Source organism: Microcaecilia unicolor, chromosome 2, assembly GCF_901765095.1.
Source record: "Microcaecilia unicolor chromosome 2, aMicUni1.1, whole genome shotgun sequence".
Classification (NCBI taxonomy): domain Eukaryota; kingdom Metazoa; phylum Chordata; class Amphibia; order Gymnophiona; family Siphonopidae; genus Microcaecilia; species Microcaecilia unicolor.
The window spans coordinates 429,439,078-429,452,577 of record NC_044032.1 but is presented as its reverse complement, the minus strand read 5'-3'; the positions used below and the strand labels follow the sequence as shown (position 1 = coordinate 429,452,577).

The following is a 13,500-nucleotide window of genomic DNA, read 5'->3' as shown; positions in this document are numbered from 1 at the left end:
ATCCTGAAAACCTGACTGGCTAGGTGTGTCCCTGTTACTGGATTGAGAATCCCTGTTCTAGAAGGATTCAAGTACAGAAAAGTTTCCTTCTGCATAAAATAAGAAAAAAAATGTATCATGATTTTGTAATGATATTTTTTCTTTTAAAATAAAAAGTATGCAATTGTCCTATTAGTTCCCTTGTGAAGGGTAATTTTGTAACAAATTGTCTACTGTAAGTCAACAAAAGTGCACCAATTTCAAGCCTCTTTTATAAAGGAAAGTAAGCCCCTAGGACCAAATTCTATAACTGGCACAAAAAAAAACTCACGCTTACTGCAATCCTATAAACTATACCCGTTGCCTAAAGTTAGGCGTAGATTATAGAACAGGCTCACGTGCTGTTCTTGTGACTGAAACTTTGTCGCACCCATTTAAGCCACCTAAAATCAGGCCTAAATACCTGCGCCTAACTTAGGTGCAGATCGGGTGTATTCCATAATAGTGCACATAGTTTTTTGAAACGCCCATGACCCACCCATTCCATGCCCATGGCCACACCCTCTTTTCAGCTGCGTGCATTAGAATTTACGCACACCATGTTATAGAATATACCTAGAAAGCTGTGCGTGTAAATTCTAATTAAAGCCAATTAGTACAGCTAATTGGCCATGCGGCCAAATTATGATGCACAACTTAAGGCACAATATATAGAATTTTGGGGCAAGTGTTCTTTATAAACTACTAGGCTAGCACAAGTGGCTGAAAGCATGCCTTCATTAAAGACTTGAGCACTTACACCTGCCTTGTAGCTGGTACAAATAAATGCATCTATGTTTTGTAAGAACATGCATAAATATGTACTTAAGTAATTGTGTTTCTTACATAGTAACGTAGTAAGTGATGGCAGATAAAGACCTGAATGGTCCATCCACTCTGCCCAACAGTCACAGTCATCAATTCAAGATTAAATCAACAATGAATGTGAAATTATATACTTGATCCTAGTCTTTCTTTGATGTTTCTGGGACATAGACTGTAGAAGTCCACCCAGCTCTGTCCATATGTTCCAACTACTGGAACTGTCGTCAAAGCCAACTCCAGTCTATCCAAATCCGTCTTGTCATTTGTGGGACACAGACTGTAAAAGTCTGCCCAGTACTGTCCTCACATTCCAAATTACTGAAGTTTCTGTTGAAGCTCTCTCCAGCCTATCCTAAACTGGATTGCCACATGTGGGACTCAGACTGTACAAGCCAGCCTAGCACTGGCCTTAGTTGATACAGAGTTGCCATCTAAGCACTATTTAACATGCAAACACATATGCAACCCAAGTTTTGTTTTTTATACCATTCATTTTCTAATTAGAGATCCTCTGTGTTCATCTCACACCTTTTTGAATTTAGCCACCATTTTTTTCTCCACCACCTCCCTCAGGAGGGCATTCCAGGCATCAACCAACCTCTCCGTGCAAAAAACGTTTCTGACATTACTCCTGAGTCTATCACCATGCAACCTCAATTCATGTTCTCTTGACTGCTCTTTAATATCTTCACGCCTACTTTTATTATATTTTATAACTGAATGTAAACTGCTTCTGTTTAAATAGATTTTTTCACTAAAACTGTATACAAATTTTATAAAGAAATAAATTATAGTTTTCTATAAACCATGCATATATTTGCTTGTACCACCCAAACTTTGCCTAGGTGCATCCTTGGAGAAAAGGCGGCTGAGGGGAGATATGATAGAGGTCTATAAAATAATAAGTGCAGTTGAATGGGTAGATGTGAAGGACTAGGGGGCATGCGATGAAGCTACAATGTAGTCAATTTAAAACTATGGAATTCGTTGCCAGAGAATGTGGTAAAGGCGGTTAGCTTAGCGGAGTTTAAAAAAGGTTTGGATGGCTTCCTAAAGGAAAAGTCCATAGACCGTTATTAAATGGACTTGGGGAAAATCCACTATTTCTGGGATAAGCAGTATAAAATGTTTGGTACTTTTTGGGATCTTACCAGGTATTTGTGATCTGGATTGGCCACTGTTGGAAACAGGATGCTGGGCTTGATGGACCTTTGGTCTTTTCCAGTATGGCAATACTTATGTACTTATGTATATGTACTTTGCATATTGGTGTGTTATAAGCCCATTTACTTTGAATGGGCTGTGTCTGCTTTGCCACGTGGCTTAGTAAACAGGGAGGTTTATTTGCGACTAAATGTTATTCTTTCTTTTCTTTAATGTTGATTTTAACATGGATGTTGAAAACTGCAGTTTAAAAAAAAGTCATTCCTTTGCCATTTTTTAGTGCTTTTTGATTTGAACTGATTAGGAGTGAACCTAGAATATGATTTATGCTGTCTCTCACCAGGAGGCTTTCGAGATGAGTAAAATATGAATAAAATAGGGTCATTGTGTAAAATCAGCTGTTTGGGGTTTTTTTTTAGCCACTTATAACAATGTAAGTTCATTTAAGGGGTCTTTTCCTAAAGATTAGCGTATGTTATCTGCAGCAGGGCCCACAGACATAAAATGGGACCTGTGGCAGATAGCACATACTAAATTTTAGTTTAAGAACCCATTAATAAAATTAAACCCCCATTAAGGATAATTCATATTTTATTTATTCATTTGTTACATTTGTATCCCACATTTTCCCACCTTTTTGCAGGCTCAATGTTGCTTACATAGTACCGTAAACGGCATTAGCCGATTCCGGTATGAACAAGGTGATACTGAGGTACATGTGTGGTAAAGACCATTGGGGGGAACTTAGAGAGGGAGAGGAAGGATTAAGATATGTCCAGTTACGGTCTTTGATTACGTTCTGTCGCTGGTATCCCTTGCCAGTCAGGATTTCAGGATATCCAAAATGGAGTATGCATGAAAGAGATCTGCATATAATAGAGGCAGTGTATGCAAATCAAGATCATGCATATTCATTGTGGATATTCTGAAAATCTGACGGGGTCCTTTTACTAAGGTGTGCTAATGGATTTAGCACATGCTAAATAATAAGACACCAATTATATTCATATGGGCGTCTTATCATTTAGCACATGCTAAATCCATTAGCACACCTTAGTAAAAGGACCCTTAAATAATTTAAAATGTAATTAAAATTGTATTCCTTCATACTATACTTATCCACAAAAGCCTTCAGCTCTCAGAACAGGAATTCCCTTCTTCCCACTCTTTTCCAGAAATGATTTCCATAGTTGGCTTACACTGCAATATATTTCTTGTATTGTTGAGTTACTGTGCCAGTGGATATGTATTGAAATTATATTTACATCTCTTAAACTTCATATGCAGGATCTGAGATCATAAAAGACAAGAATGTCCAAGGACAATGAAATCACCATCAACCTCCTCTTACTGGGAAGGACACAGAGTGGGAAGAGTGCAGTGGGAAACAGTCTACTGGGCAGCATTGAATTTGACAGTCATCTCTCTGCACGCTCTGTGACCCAGGTGTGCCGTTCCTGCCGTTGCCGTATGCAAAACTTTGGGCGCCGGCTGGGTAAGGAGCTGTGCCTGCAAGTGCATGTGGTAGATACACCAGGCTTTCCACACAGCAGCCTAGGCAAGAAGGCAGTGGCCAGGACTATCAGAGAGGCGCTGGTGCAACATTTTCAGGAGGGGCTCCATATGGCGCTGCTTGTTCTGAGAGCTGACTTGCCACTCTGTGAGGAGGAACGCTGCCACATAGTGCAGCTGGCTGAGGTAACAATCAATAACAAAACCTGTTTCTTTTCTTGCTGACAACACTAAAACCAAAACCCTCCATTTAACCACAGAACAGGTACTTGAAACATAAAGGCTGTGCCAACCGACTTCCCCATACTCCCTTACCAGTGTGCTTAACCCCTTCTCTGGAAGGTTGAAAAGGAAATTCTGTCTGTATGCCTGAGCAGATGTTGACATTCTGTTCAGACTGACAACAGTAATTTCAGTGGTGAAGAGGCAGTTAGCACCTTTCAGACTAATCCATTTATTAAAGCATGAGCAGTCAAGGACCAGCATTCACTTTATCAGACTCTGGCCCTTGAAAGTTCAGGCCTCAATAAATTGCTTAGTCTATAAGCTGTCACCTTCCTCTTGTCATTTTTGTTCCACAGCTACCCCTTTGAAATAGTGAAGGTGATCTTAATGTTGTCAATACCTGTGCTTGTTACATGATTTCTGAGCAGGTGTAGATGGAGTGATTACTTTTCTGCAGGCTGTTTGTTTTATTTATGTTTTATTGGCTTTATGTATTTTGTGGTTTTGTAAACCGTGTGTTATCAATATGTATATGACAAGCTGGGTGATCCACTGTATAAAGTCCTTTATTCAAGGAGACACACAGGTTTCAGACAATGATTACCACACAATACAATGACTCAACACGGTACAGTAAGAAGGGAGTGGGCATAGGGGGCATGTCATACAGGGTGCGATTCTGGCTTGGTATGATCCTACTAGCATAATCTGGTATCAGCATGACTAACAGTTAAAGTAGCCACTGATCTGGCATAACTGCAGGCGCCTGAATTCAGCAGGGCTGTGTGTAATTTACAATATCCTGTAATGTGTGTAACTGGTAGCCCCACCGATATCTCACCCATTATCTGCCCATGTGTATGCCCCCTTTGCATTAGCACACTATAGGGTCCTTTTTCTAAGGTGTGCTAACAGATTTAGTGCACGCTAATGACTAGTGTATGCTAAATAATACGATGCCCATAGGAAAATAATGGACATCTTTATCATTTAGCTTGCACTAATATCAATACATTTCTTATATACCGCAGTATTTCCCCCAAAGGGGTCCATTGTTGTTTATTGTTGTTTACAACATATAAAACTTACAATCCCAGTTTAATACAATCACAGTAATATTACATAATATAGCACAAACCACTATCCCCTGGATTCTATATAGCGCAAACTAAGTTGCGTGCGCAAATCCAGTCATATTCTGGATTTGCAGTGCAACTTAATTAGTTAAGCCAATCGGGGTAGATAATTACCAATTAACAAGCAATTAACACTAATTGGCATTAATTAGAATTTGTGTGTACAACTGTCCAATCATATTCTATAATGTGATGCGCGTAAATTATAAAGTCACATAGTTCAAAATGGGGTGTGGCCATGAGTATGGAATGAATGGATCATGGGCATTTATAAAATCTATGCTCATTGTTATAGAATACATCCGGTCTGCACCTAATTTAGGTGATGGCATTTACACCAAGTTTTACTCGCTGCCAGAGGATGTAGTAACAGAAGTTAGCGTATCTGTGTTTAAAAAAGGTTTGGACAAGTTCCTGGAGGAAAAGTCCATAGTCTGTTATTGAGATGGGGGAAGCCACTGCTTGCCCTGAGATTGGTAGCATAGAATGTTGCTACTACTTGAGTTTCTGTCAGGTACTTGTGACCTGGATTGGCCACTGTTGGAAGCAGGATACTGGGCTGGATGGACCTTTGGTCTGACCCAGTATGGCTAAATTTTTGTTCTTATGTTCTAAGGTAACCACAAGTCTATCCCTCAGAATCTTCCCTGATGCTTGGAAAGCAGCATCTGCCCTCAAAGTAAAGATCCTAAAGGTGATCTCTCCTCTAAATTTCCACATCACCTCCCAACTCCCTTTATCTTGAAGGTGGTAGAAAAACTTGTGGCTGAAGGATTAGTGGACTTCTCAACAAAACAAACACTCTCTACCCTCAACAATCAGGCTTTCATTGCCACCATTCTATAGAACATTCTCTCCTCTTGCTCACAAATGGCATCAGACTCATTCTGAATACTGGTCGAGATGCTCTCCTTGTTACATTTGGTTTACCTGTAGCCTTCACCTGGTGAACCACTCCCTCCTCCTGCAGCACGATGTGTGGTACTGCACTTTCTTGGTTCTAGTCATACCTCACGAACAGATCTTTCTTAGTTCATCGCTCTTCTGCTTCCTCTGACCCTAAGCTGCTTATCTCTGGCATTCTTAAGGGTTCAATCCTTGGACCAATACGCTTTAATGTTTCCTCTCTGTGCTTGCCCTATTAATCCAGTCTCTCAAACTCTCTTTATTCATGTACAATGATGACATACAAATTTTCACAGCACTGGACTCCCACTCTCCTCATTCTATGACCATGATTTCTGTCAAATTTCATAAGACAGTGGATTGGTGGCAAATCACATGAAGCTAAACCCCTCTAAATCTGATGTAATCATTTTGTCCTCCCATTCAACCCCATCTGTCATACATTGCATTCATGGAATCGATATCCCCTCTCAAAGAGTTTGTCAAAATTCTAGGTGTCGTATTTGACAAAACACTTTCTTTTCACAAATGGATACACTCTTCACTCAATGTTTGAACACTTCACTAGCAAGGAAAATGATTAAATCTAAAATTTACTTCCCTCTTAATCAAAGAGAAGGGGGCTCTTAAATGTTACAACTTAGGGGCGACAATATGCATACAGTCAGCTCTGGATGGGAGACCACAGCTCAGTAAGGTCTTCAAACAACTCCTCTGTCTTACACTCACCTGTTCAAAAATGACCGCCTCAGTTATTACATTCAGGGGCCCTTTTACAAAGGCTAGCACACCCCCTGGCAGTAATTTCAGATTTGGCATGCGCCTATACCGCCGGGGCAAATTATTTTTAAAATTCACTACCACGCTCAATGTTTCCGGCATTAATCGGCAGATCCCTTAGTGCTAGAGCAATGGGTGGCATTAAGGACTCAGGCAGTAAATAGGTGTGCGCTGATTTCAGTTTTACCGCAGGCCCTTTTCCCGACCCATTGAAAAAAAATCCTTTTTCCCCAGACGCAATAAAAACTGGCTCGATGCAAGCCAAAAACATGCACCCACACTACTGCAGGCCACTTTTTGCCATGGCTTAGTGAAAGGATCCCTTAATGAGAAAGCAGAGGGGTAACAGTTAAATGAAAAGCATCACTAGGCCAGTTCTTTTTCATGATTAAAAGTGTTGCTCAAAGTTGATGTAATGGTTGGCTGGGGTTTTTTTTTTTAAATACTTTTCCTAGTATCCCAAATGCAATGATTTCATTAACCACAAATAAATGGGGCAGGGCAGCTGGTGGGGGTCTTGAGATGACTGCAAATTCTGAGCACCATTTATAGTGGAACTAATTGTACCCAGAGCACATCAAACCCTCCAACACCCTGAAGCACTCAAAATCACAATAGCCTCCTGCCAGTTATAATCATTCTTCCTCTCATAATTGAGCAGCTCATTGACCCCACAATACAAAATTTAGTAACGTGGCAATACTAGATAACTACTAAAGAAAAGAAGGAAAAATGATGTTGGCAGTTGAAATAAAATGCATTAAACTGCTCATTTTCCCAAAGAGAAATAACTGAAATATTCCAGAACTTTTCTTTCCTTAACCATTCTGGCTGTCAAAGAATTAAACTAAGGATAGACCACTGTTTTTCAACCCAGTTCTTATAACACAGTAAGTCTCGATTTCAGAATATTCCTAATAATATGCATAAGTTAGATTTGCAAATAATGTAGGTATTGCTGATGTTTTATTGTTGTATCCTTTAAGGCCAAACTTGTTTCATACATTCAGTGTCAGAGAGATCAGCTTTCTGTTGCCTCCAGAGGTAAGCAGAAGTCAGCTAAGAGCAAGAGGGTTTGTTTTTTTTTCAGTAGCAACTTTTCTTTATGGAATGAGCTCTTACTGCCTTTTCCCTGAGAGGGAATGGCATTTAGTGGATTTGTGATGTAGCAGATATCTTGTAGTGACAGGTGGCTTTGTGGGCAGGACAAGTTGGGTTTTAACACAGGGATCTCAAGTAAGATGTATTCCGTTGCGTATGGCAATGTGATTGGTACAGAGGAATTGGCAGGTGGGGACAGGTTTTTGTTTATGAAAGTATTTTTATTGACATTTTTTAAAAATTGTACATCTCCTTGGCACCACCATGTAAGTATGTAATAAATAAATGCACACTACAATGGGAATTTTATTTAATGGGGGAAGTAATACAAAAATCAATCAATAAACACAAAATAAATATGTTTCTGTAACTCTTTAGAAGCTGTGTTATAAATGGATTTAGATCTATTAACAGCTAACAATTTCTTCTATAGATTGCTTTATAATCATCACACCCTTATACACTTTTCACATTCTGATGTCTAAACAAATGCAGTACAGAATGCATTAAAAAGAGAAGTTTGTTTTACTGACTTGCACTGCAAACTCTACACGTTCACTGTCAAAGAACAATTATAGAAATTACCAAAAAGTCTTGACTGCATCCTTGAATTCTTCATAAAGGCGGTAATAAACTCCAATAAATAAAAGAAGTACAAATAAATAAATAAATACTTGGTTGAAGCCCCTTTTGCAGCAATAACAGCCTTGAGTCATTTAGGGTAAGTGTCTGTCAACTGTGAACAGTGGGATGGAACAGTTGCTGCCCATTTCCCTTAGCAGAATAGCTCAAGCAATTTCAAGTTAGCTGGGGATTGTCTGTGAACTACAGTTCTCAAGTCTTGGCCAGATTTTCTATAATATTCAGATCTGGAGCACTCAAGAACATTCACTTTCTTCTTGCTGAGCTACTTTTTTCATTTGTTTTGTGTGTCGGACTTTTGATCTGCTGAAAAGTGTTTCTCCCCAGTCCCTAGTCTATAGCATGTTTTCTTCTAGTATCTGTTTGTACTTCATCACCTCCATCAGTCCCTTGATTTTTACGAGCCTTCCTGTCTTTAGGCTAGATTGCATCCCCACAACATAATGCTGCTGCCACCACCAAGCCTTACTGTAGGGATGTAGTTAGCAGGGTAATATACAGTGTTTGTTTTACACCCAACATATTGTTTAATATTGAGACCAAAAAGTTCCACTTCAGTCTCATCAGACCACAAAACCTTTTCCTACATGTGCCCAATATCTCCCAGGTGTTTCTTTGTAAAATATGTGGCACTTCATATGGCTTTTCTTCAGTAATGGCTTCCTCCATGTCATATCCGTGGAGTAATCTTGAAATTTTGGAATGGTCAACATTCTCTCAGGCAGACTGTAGTTCATTTAAAGACATTTTAGGCCTTCTAGTAACCTCAGTTTCCCTAACCATGGCAACCTGTCAGCCACAGAGGGACAGCCTAGTCAAAGCAGTGTCTTGGTGGTACCACGCTGTTTCCACTTTGCAATGATGGACTAGACGTTTCCCAAGGGATATTCATAGCACTGAAAGTTTCTTAGAGCCTCCCCGTAATCTGTATTTTTTTAGTAACTTTATCCTGAGTTCTGGTGCCATCTTTCACATGTCTAACATGTTTAGACCTTTGCTTCAAACTCACTTTAGAGAAGAGAAACCGCTTGATTTTTCATCCAGGGGTATTAAAATCAGCTCAGTTACTATGGGAGGACACAGATCAGCTCCAACTTATTATGAAGCTTGTTACAGCAGTTTTTAGAAATGAAGCTTCTCTGGATTTGCAATGACAAAGGGTATAAAGACATGCAATCAACAAACTTTAACTACTTCTTGAATAGTTCTTCAATTGTTCTTAGAACTCAAAAGTGTAGATCAGTGAAACAAAATCTTACTTGAATGCAGTGGCATAGCCAGATAGCCAATTTTGGGTGGGCCTGAACCCAAAGTGGGTGGGGCAAACATTTTCTCTGCCCCTCCCTACCCCCACCTCAGAGTACAAATACTTTAGCTAATGAGGATCTCTCAAGCTCTGTCAGCTGAAGACTTTCTCTGAAGGTGGCCAGAATTCCCTTTTACCAAGCTTGGCAGACAGCAGCAGCAATGTCATCAGTCACTAATGCCAGCACCTCACACATAAGCATGTTGTTGGTGGTTCAAGGATGCTGTTGCCGACTACAGAGCTTGGTAGAAGAGAGTTTTGGCCATCTTTGGAAGAGGTCCTCAGCTGGGGATGATTGGGGATCCCCATTAGCTATACAGCAAGGGTCAGGACCAGTGTTAGACATGCTAGGGCCCAGGTCATAAAATAAAAAATATAGGAGAGCTCCTATCCCCGATCCCTTATCCTCCCTGCCTCCCCCTACAATTTCCCCATCTGCCATTACTATCACACCAACAGACACTCACCAAATACAGAACAAGGGATAATCAATTATAAATAAAAATATTTAGAAAAAAAAAACAGAAATGCATTTCCTTTCTGCTGAACTCAACACAAAGACATTTGCTTTGCACATTTCCTAAAGCTAACATATTCCACTTAAAATATTCAAAATAAAATGCTTTTTTCTATCTTTATTGTCTGGACATTTCCCCCCAGATTCTATATAACGCACCTAGAGATCTGGGCCAAATTCCAGGCATATTCTATAACAGCCACATATCTTAATTGGCTTAACAAGTTAATTAGCATTGATAACAGCACTTAACAAGCAATAATGAGCACTAATTGGCAATAATTAGACTTTATGTGCACAATTCGCTAAGCATATTCTGCAACATAGTGCATTTAACTCTTAATGCATACAGGCAAAAAGCGGCATGGTTATGGGTGGGGAAATGGGAATTTCATGGGCGTTCTGAAATTTACATACACTGTTATAGAATATAGCCATCTGCGCCTAAATCTACACACATATCACTTTATTATGACCTAATCACCTTTTATCCAAATCAATACTAAATATTATTACAAACACATTACTTTATTCAAATCAAACATAATCACTGGTTAATATTTCACAAACTACTTATACACTGACTGTGTTCTATTCCATCCCCCCTGATACTCAATATAGTTCTTCAAATGTTCATGACCTATTAGAAATATCAGATGACTTATCTTATCTTCGTTCCAAACGACGAAATGTTAAATGTTCCATCATAAAGTTCATAAATGAGTATCAATCACTAGTCCGTTGATAAATAGAAAGAAGAATCACAACAGGAAATCCCTTCTGATAGCGTGAAACGTCACGATTAGATTGTTGTGAGCCCAGTACTCTGATGTGGCTGGATCTCCTGAAGAAGTTATAATGAAACACGGCCTGTGTTGAGATTTGTGGATATATGTATGAATGTGGATTGAAACTGAAAATCGCTGTGAAGGAAATTTGATATAAGGATCCGGTTTGAGTGGAGTCATTTGCTTCAGTAGAAGATTGACCCACCCCGGAGATGTTGTGAACTTCTATTTTGGATTCTTCTTTCTATTTATCAATGGACTAGTGATTGATACTCATTTATGAACTTTATGATGGAACATTTAACATTTCGTCGTTTGGAACGAAGATAAGATAAGTCATCTGATATTTCTAATAGGTCATGAACATTTGAAGAACTATATTGAGTATCAGGGGGGATGGAATAGAACACAGTCAGTGTATAAGTAGTTTGTGAAATATTAACCAGTGATTATGTTTGATTTGAATAGAGTAATGTGTTTGTAATAATATTTAGTATTGATTTGGATAAAACGTGATTAGGTCATAATAAAGTGATAGATAACTAGATTGACCAATAATTAAAACATTTAACCCGTGTTAGTTTATTAAATCTATACACCGAGATTTATGCCATGCATTCGTTAGTGTAAATGGAACTGTGTAGTTTTAGGCACTAGGAAATCAACCTAAATCTAGGCACCGCTTATAGAATACGCTCTTTTTTTTTTCCTTTTCTGCCTGTCAACTTAAATTTTACCCTCTTTCTCACCCTTCTCCTTTTTACTTTTCAGCTACCTATCAAATTTTCATCTTCTTCTCTCATGCACCATCTGTCCCTCCCCTTCACCCTTATGTCCAACATTTCTTCCTTTCTCGCTCCTTTCCCCTCTCCATGCAGTATTTCTCCCTCCTCTCCATCCCTTTGCTGTATCTCTCCCTTCCACCGCATATTCAACAATTCTCCCTCTCCCCCCCTGTACAGTATCTCTCCTTCATTCCTTCCCTCACGCCACCCACCGCACAACTCTCCATCTTCCTTTAACTGGTGCCTGGCAATGATTCCCATACACTGCCTTCCCCTAACCTGGAAGCCTCCCCTCTGCTGCGTCCCAAGCAGACAGAGAAATAGGAAGTTGTGACAAAGGAGGGCAAGACGTGGCAGGAGGGAGGCTTAAGGGTTAGCAGCAGGTAGCATATAGGAAATGCTGCCGCAGACCGAGAACCACTGAAGAGTGACGTAGGACTGTGGAAGCTCTGCCAGTTCCCTCCATGCTGGTGCTGTCAAAGTGCACCTGCTGCTGGGCGGCCTGAGTCCAAACTGGGTGTGCCCGGGCCCAGGCCCACCCATGGCTATGCCCCTGCTTTAATGCATTCTACATAGCATATTGTGAAAGATGTACAAGGGTGTGAAGACTTTTACAAGGCAGTGTATGCCGCTGTATTTCATCCCACTCAATCTCAGTCACTTTCCTTTCCCACACCCAATCCCCACATGGACAAGAAACTCATCCCTGCCTAAACCCTAAAATTTCAAACCTGTACCTGAAGCCGTTTCTATTTATTGGGGTGGGGGGGGGGGGGGGGTGGGGGAGGAGGCATACATGTTTAAACAGACTTCAGATTGTTTTTAATTAGCCTCTCTTCAGGTAGAGCTACAGTTAAAAATCTGTGTCATGACAGATGCCAAATTTGCTTGCCAATGGAAAATATATTGTCCCTATGATGTTAGTACTACCTTTGCTTTGGCCCAAGGTAATGGAATTCAGTTACCATTAATATGGGCTCATCTTTTCCATTATTATTCTTGTTTAATCCATATTTGCCATATGTATGAAACCAGTGAGATGAAATAGAGAATTACTGTACCTGAATGACCACTGCTTTGATAGCGTTCATGTTTGTAGGCAGTATATAAGACATTTAAATAAATAAAATAGAACATACTTTTTTTTTTTCAAAACAGAATCTCCTTGGTTCTGACTGGAAGAGGTTCACTGCCATCATCTTTAGCCATGGGGATAAGGTGAGAGAGGCAGGATTCAAAGAAGAAGAATACTTGCAGACAGCCTCGGAGGCACTGATTGCTCTGCTTGACTCTGTGCATCATCGGTACCTTTTCAAAGACTTTCAGGAAAATTCACTCCCACAAGAGAGAACAATAATCATGAATAAGATTATGAACTTTGTAAGACAAAATGGTTATGAGGTACTTAAGTTTGAATAAACTAACCTATTTGAGGAATGATCACCCGCTTTCAGTTCGGAACAATAGAAGGAAAAATTAAAAATGTCTTTTATGTCTGCAAACAGCATGTTCAGCTCACATTAAGGGTCCCTTTTACTGAAGTGTGGTTTTCTAAAATACATGCAGGAGCACACGTCTGTAAGGATGGCAAGAACGGCCATTTTACAAAGATATACTGTCCCCCTCCTTCACCCCTGAGAGTGACACAGGAAAGGGAAACTAGGCTCCCTGAGAACATGGACATTCTGAACACAGTAGCAAGCAGGTCTGAAGGGTAGTCTAGTGGTCAATGCAGTGGACTGTAAACCAGGGGAATCAGGTTCAAATCCAACTTCAGTTCTCTTTCTTTATCTCT

At 39.8% G+C, this 13,500-nt stretch overlaps 1 protein-coding gene across 1 annotated transcript; it reads left to right on the top strand.

Moving 5' to 3' along the window:
- The first annotated feature begins 3,318 nt into the window (after positions 1-3,318).
- On the top strand, positions 3,319-13,157 carry GIMD1 (GIMAP family P-loop NTPase domain containing 1). The gene is made up of 2 exons (XM_030192517.1): positions 3,319-3,705; positions 12,864-13,157. The coding sequence occupies exons 1-2, from the start codon at positions 3,319-3,321 to the stop codon at positions 13,122-13,124; spliced, it is 648 nt and encodes a 215-aa protein (XP_030048377.1). The 3' UTR covers positions 13,125-13,157.
- Positions 13,158-13,500: the final 343 nt, after the last annotated feature.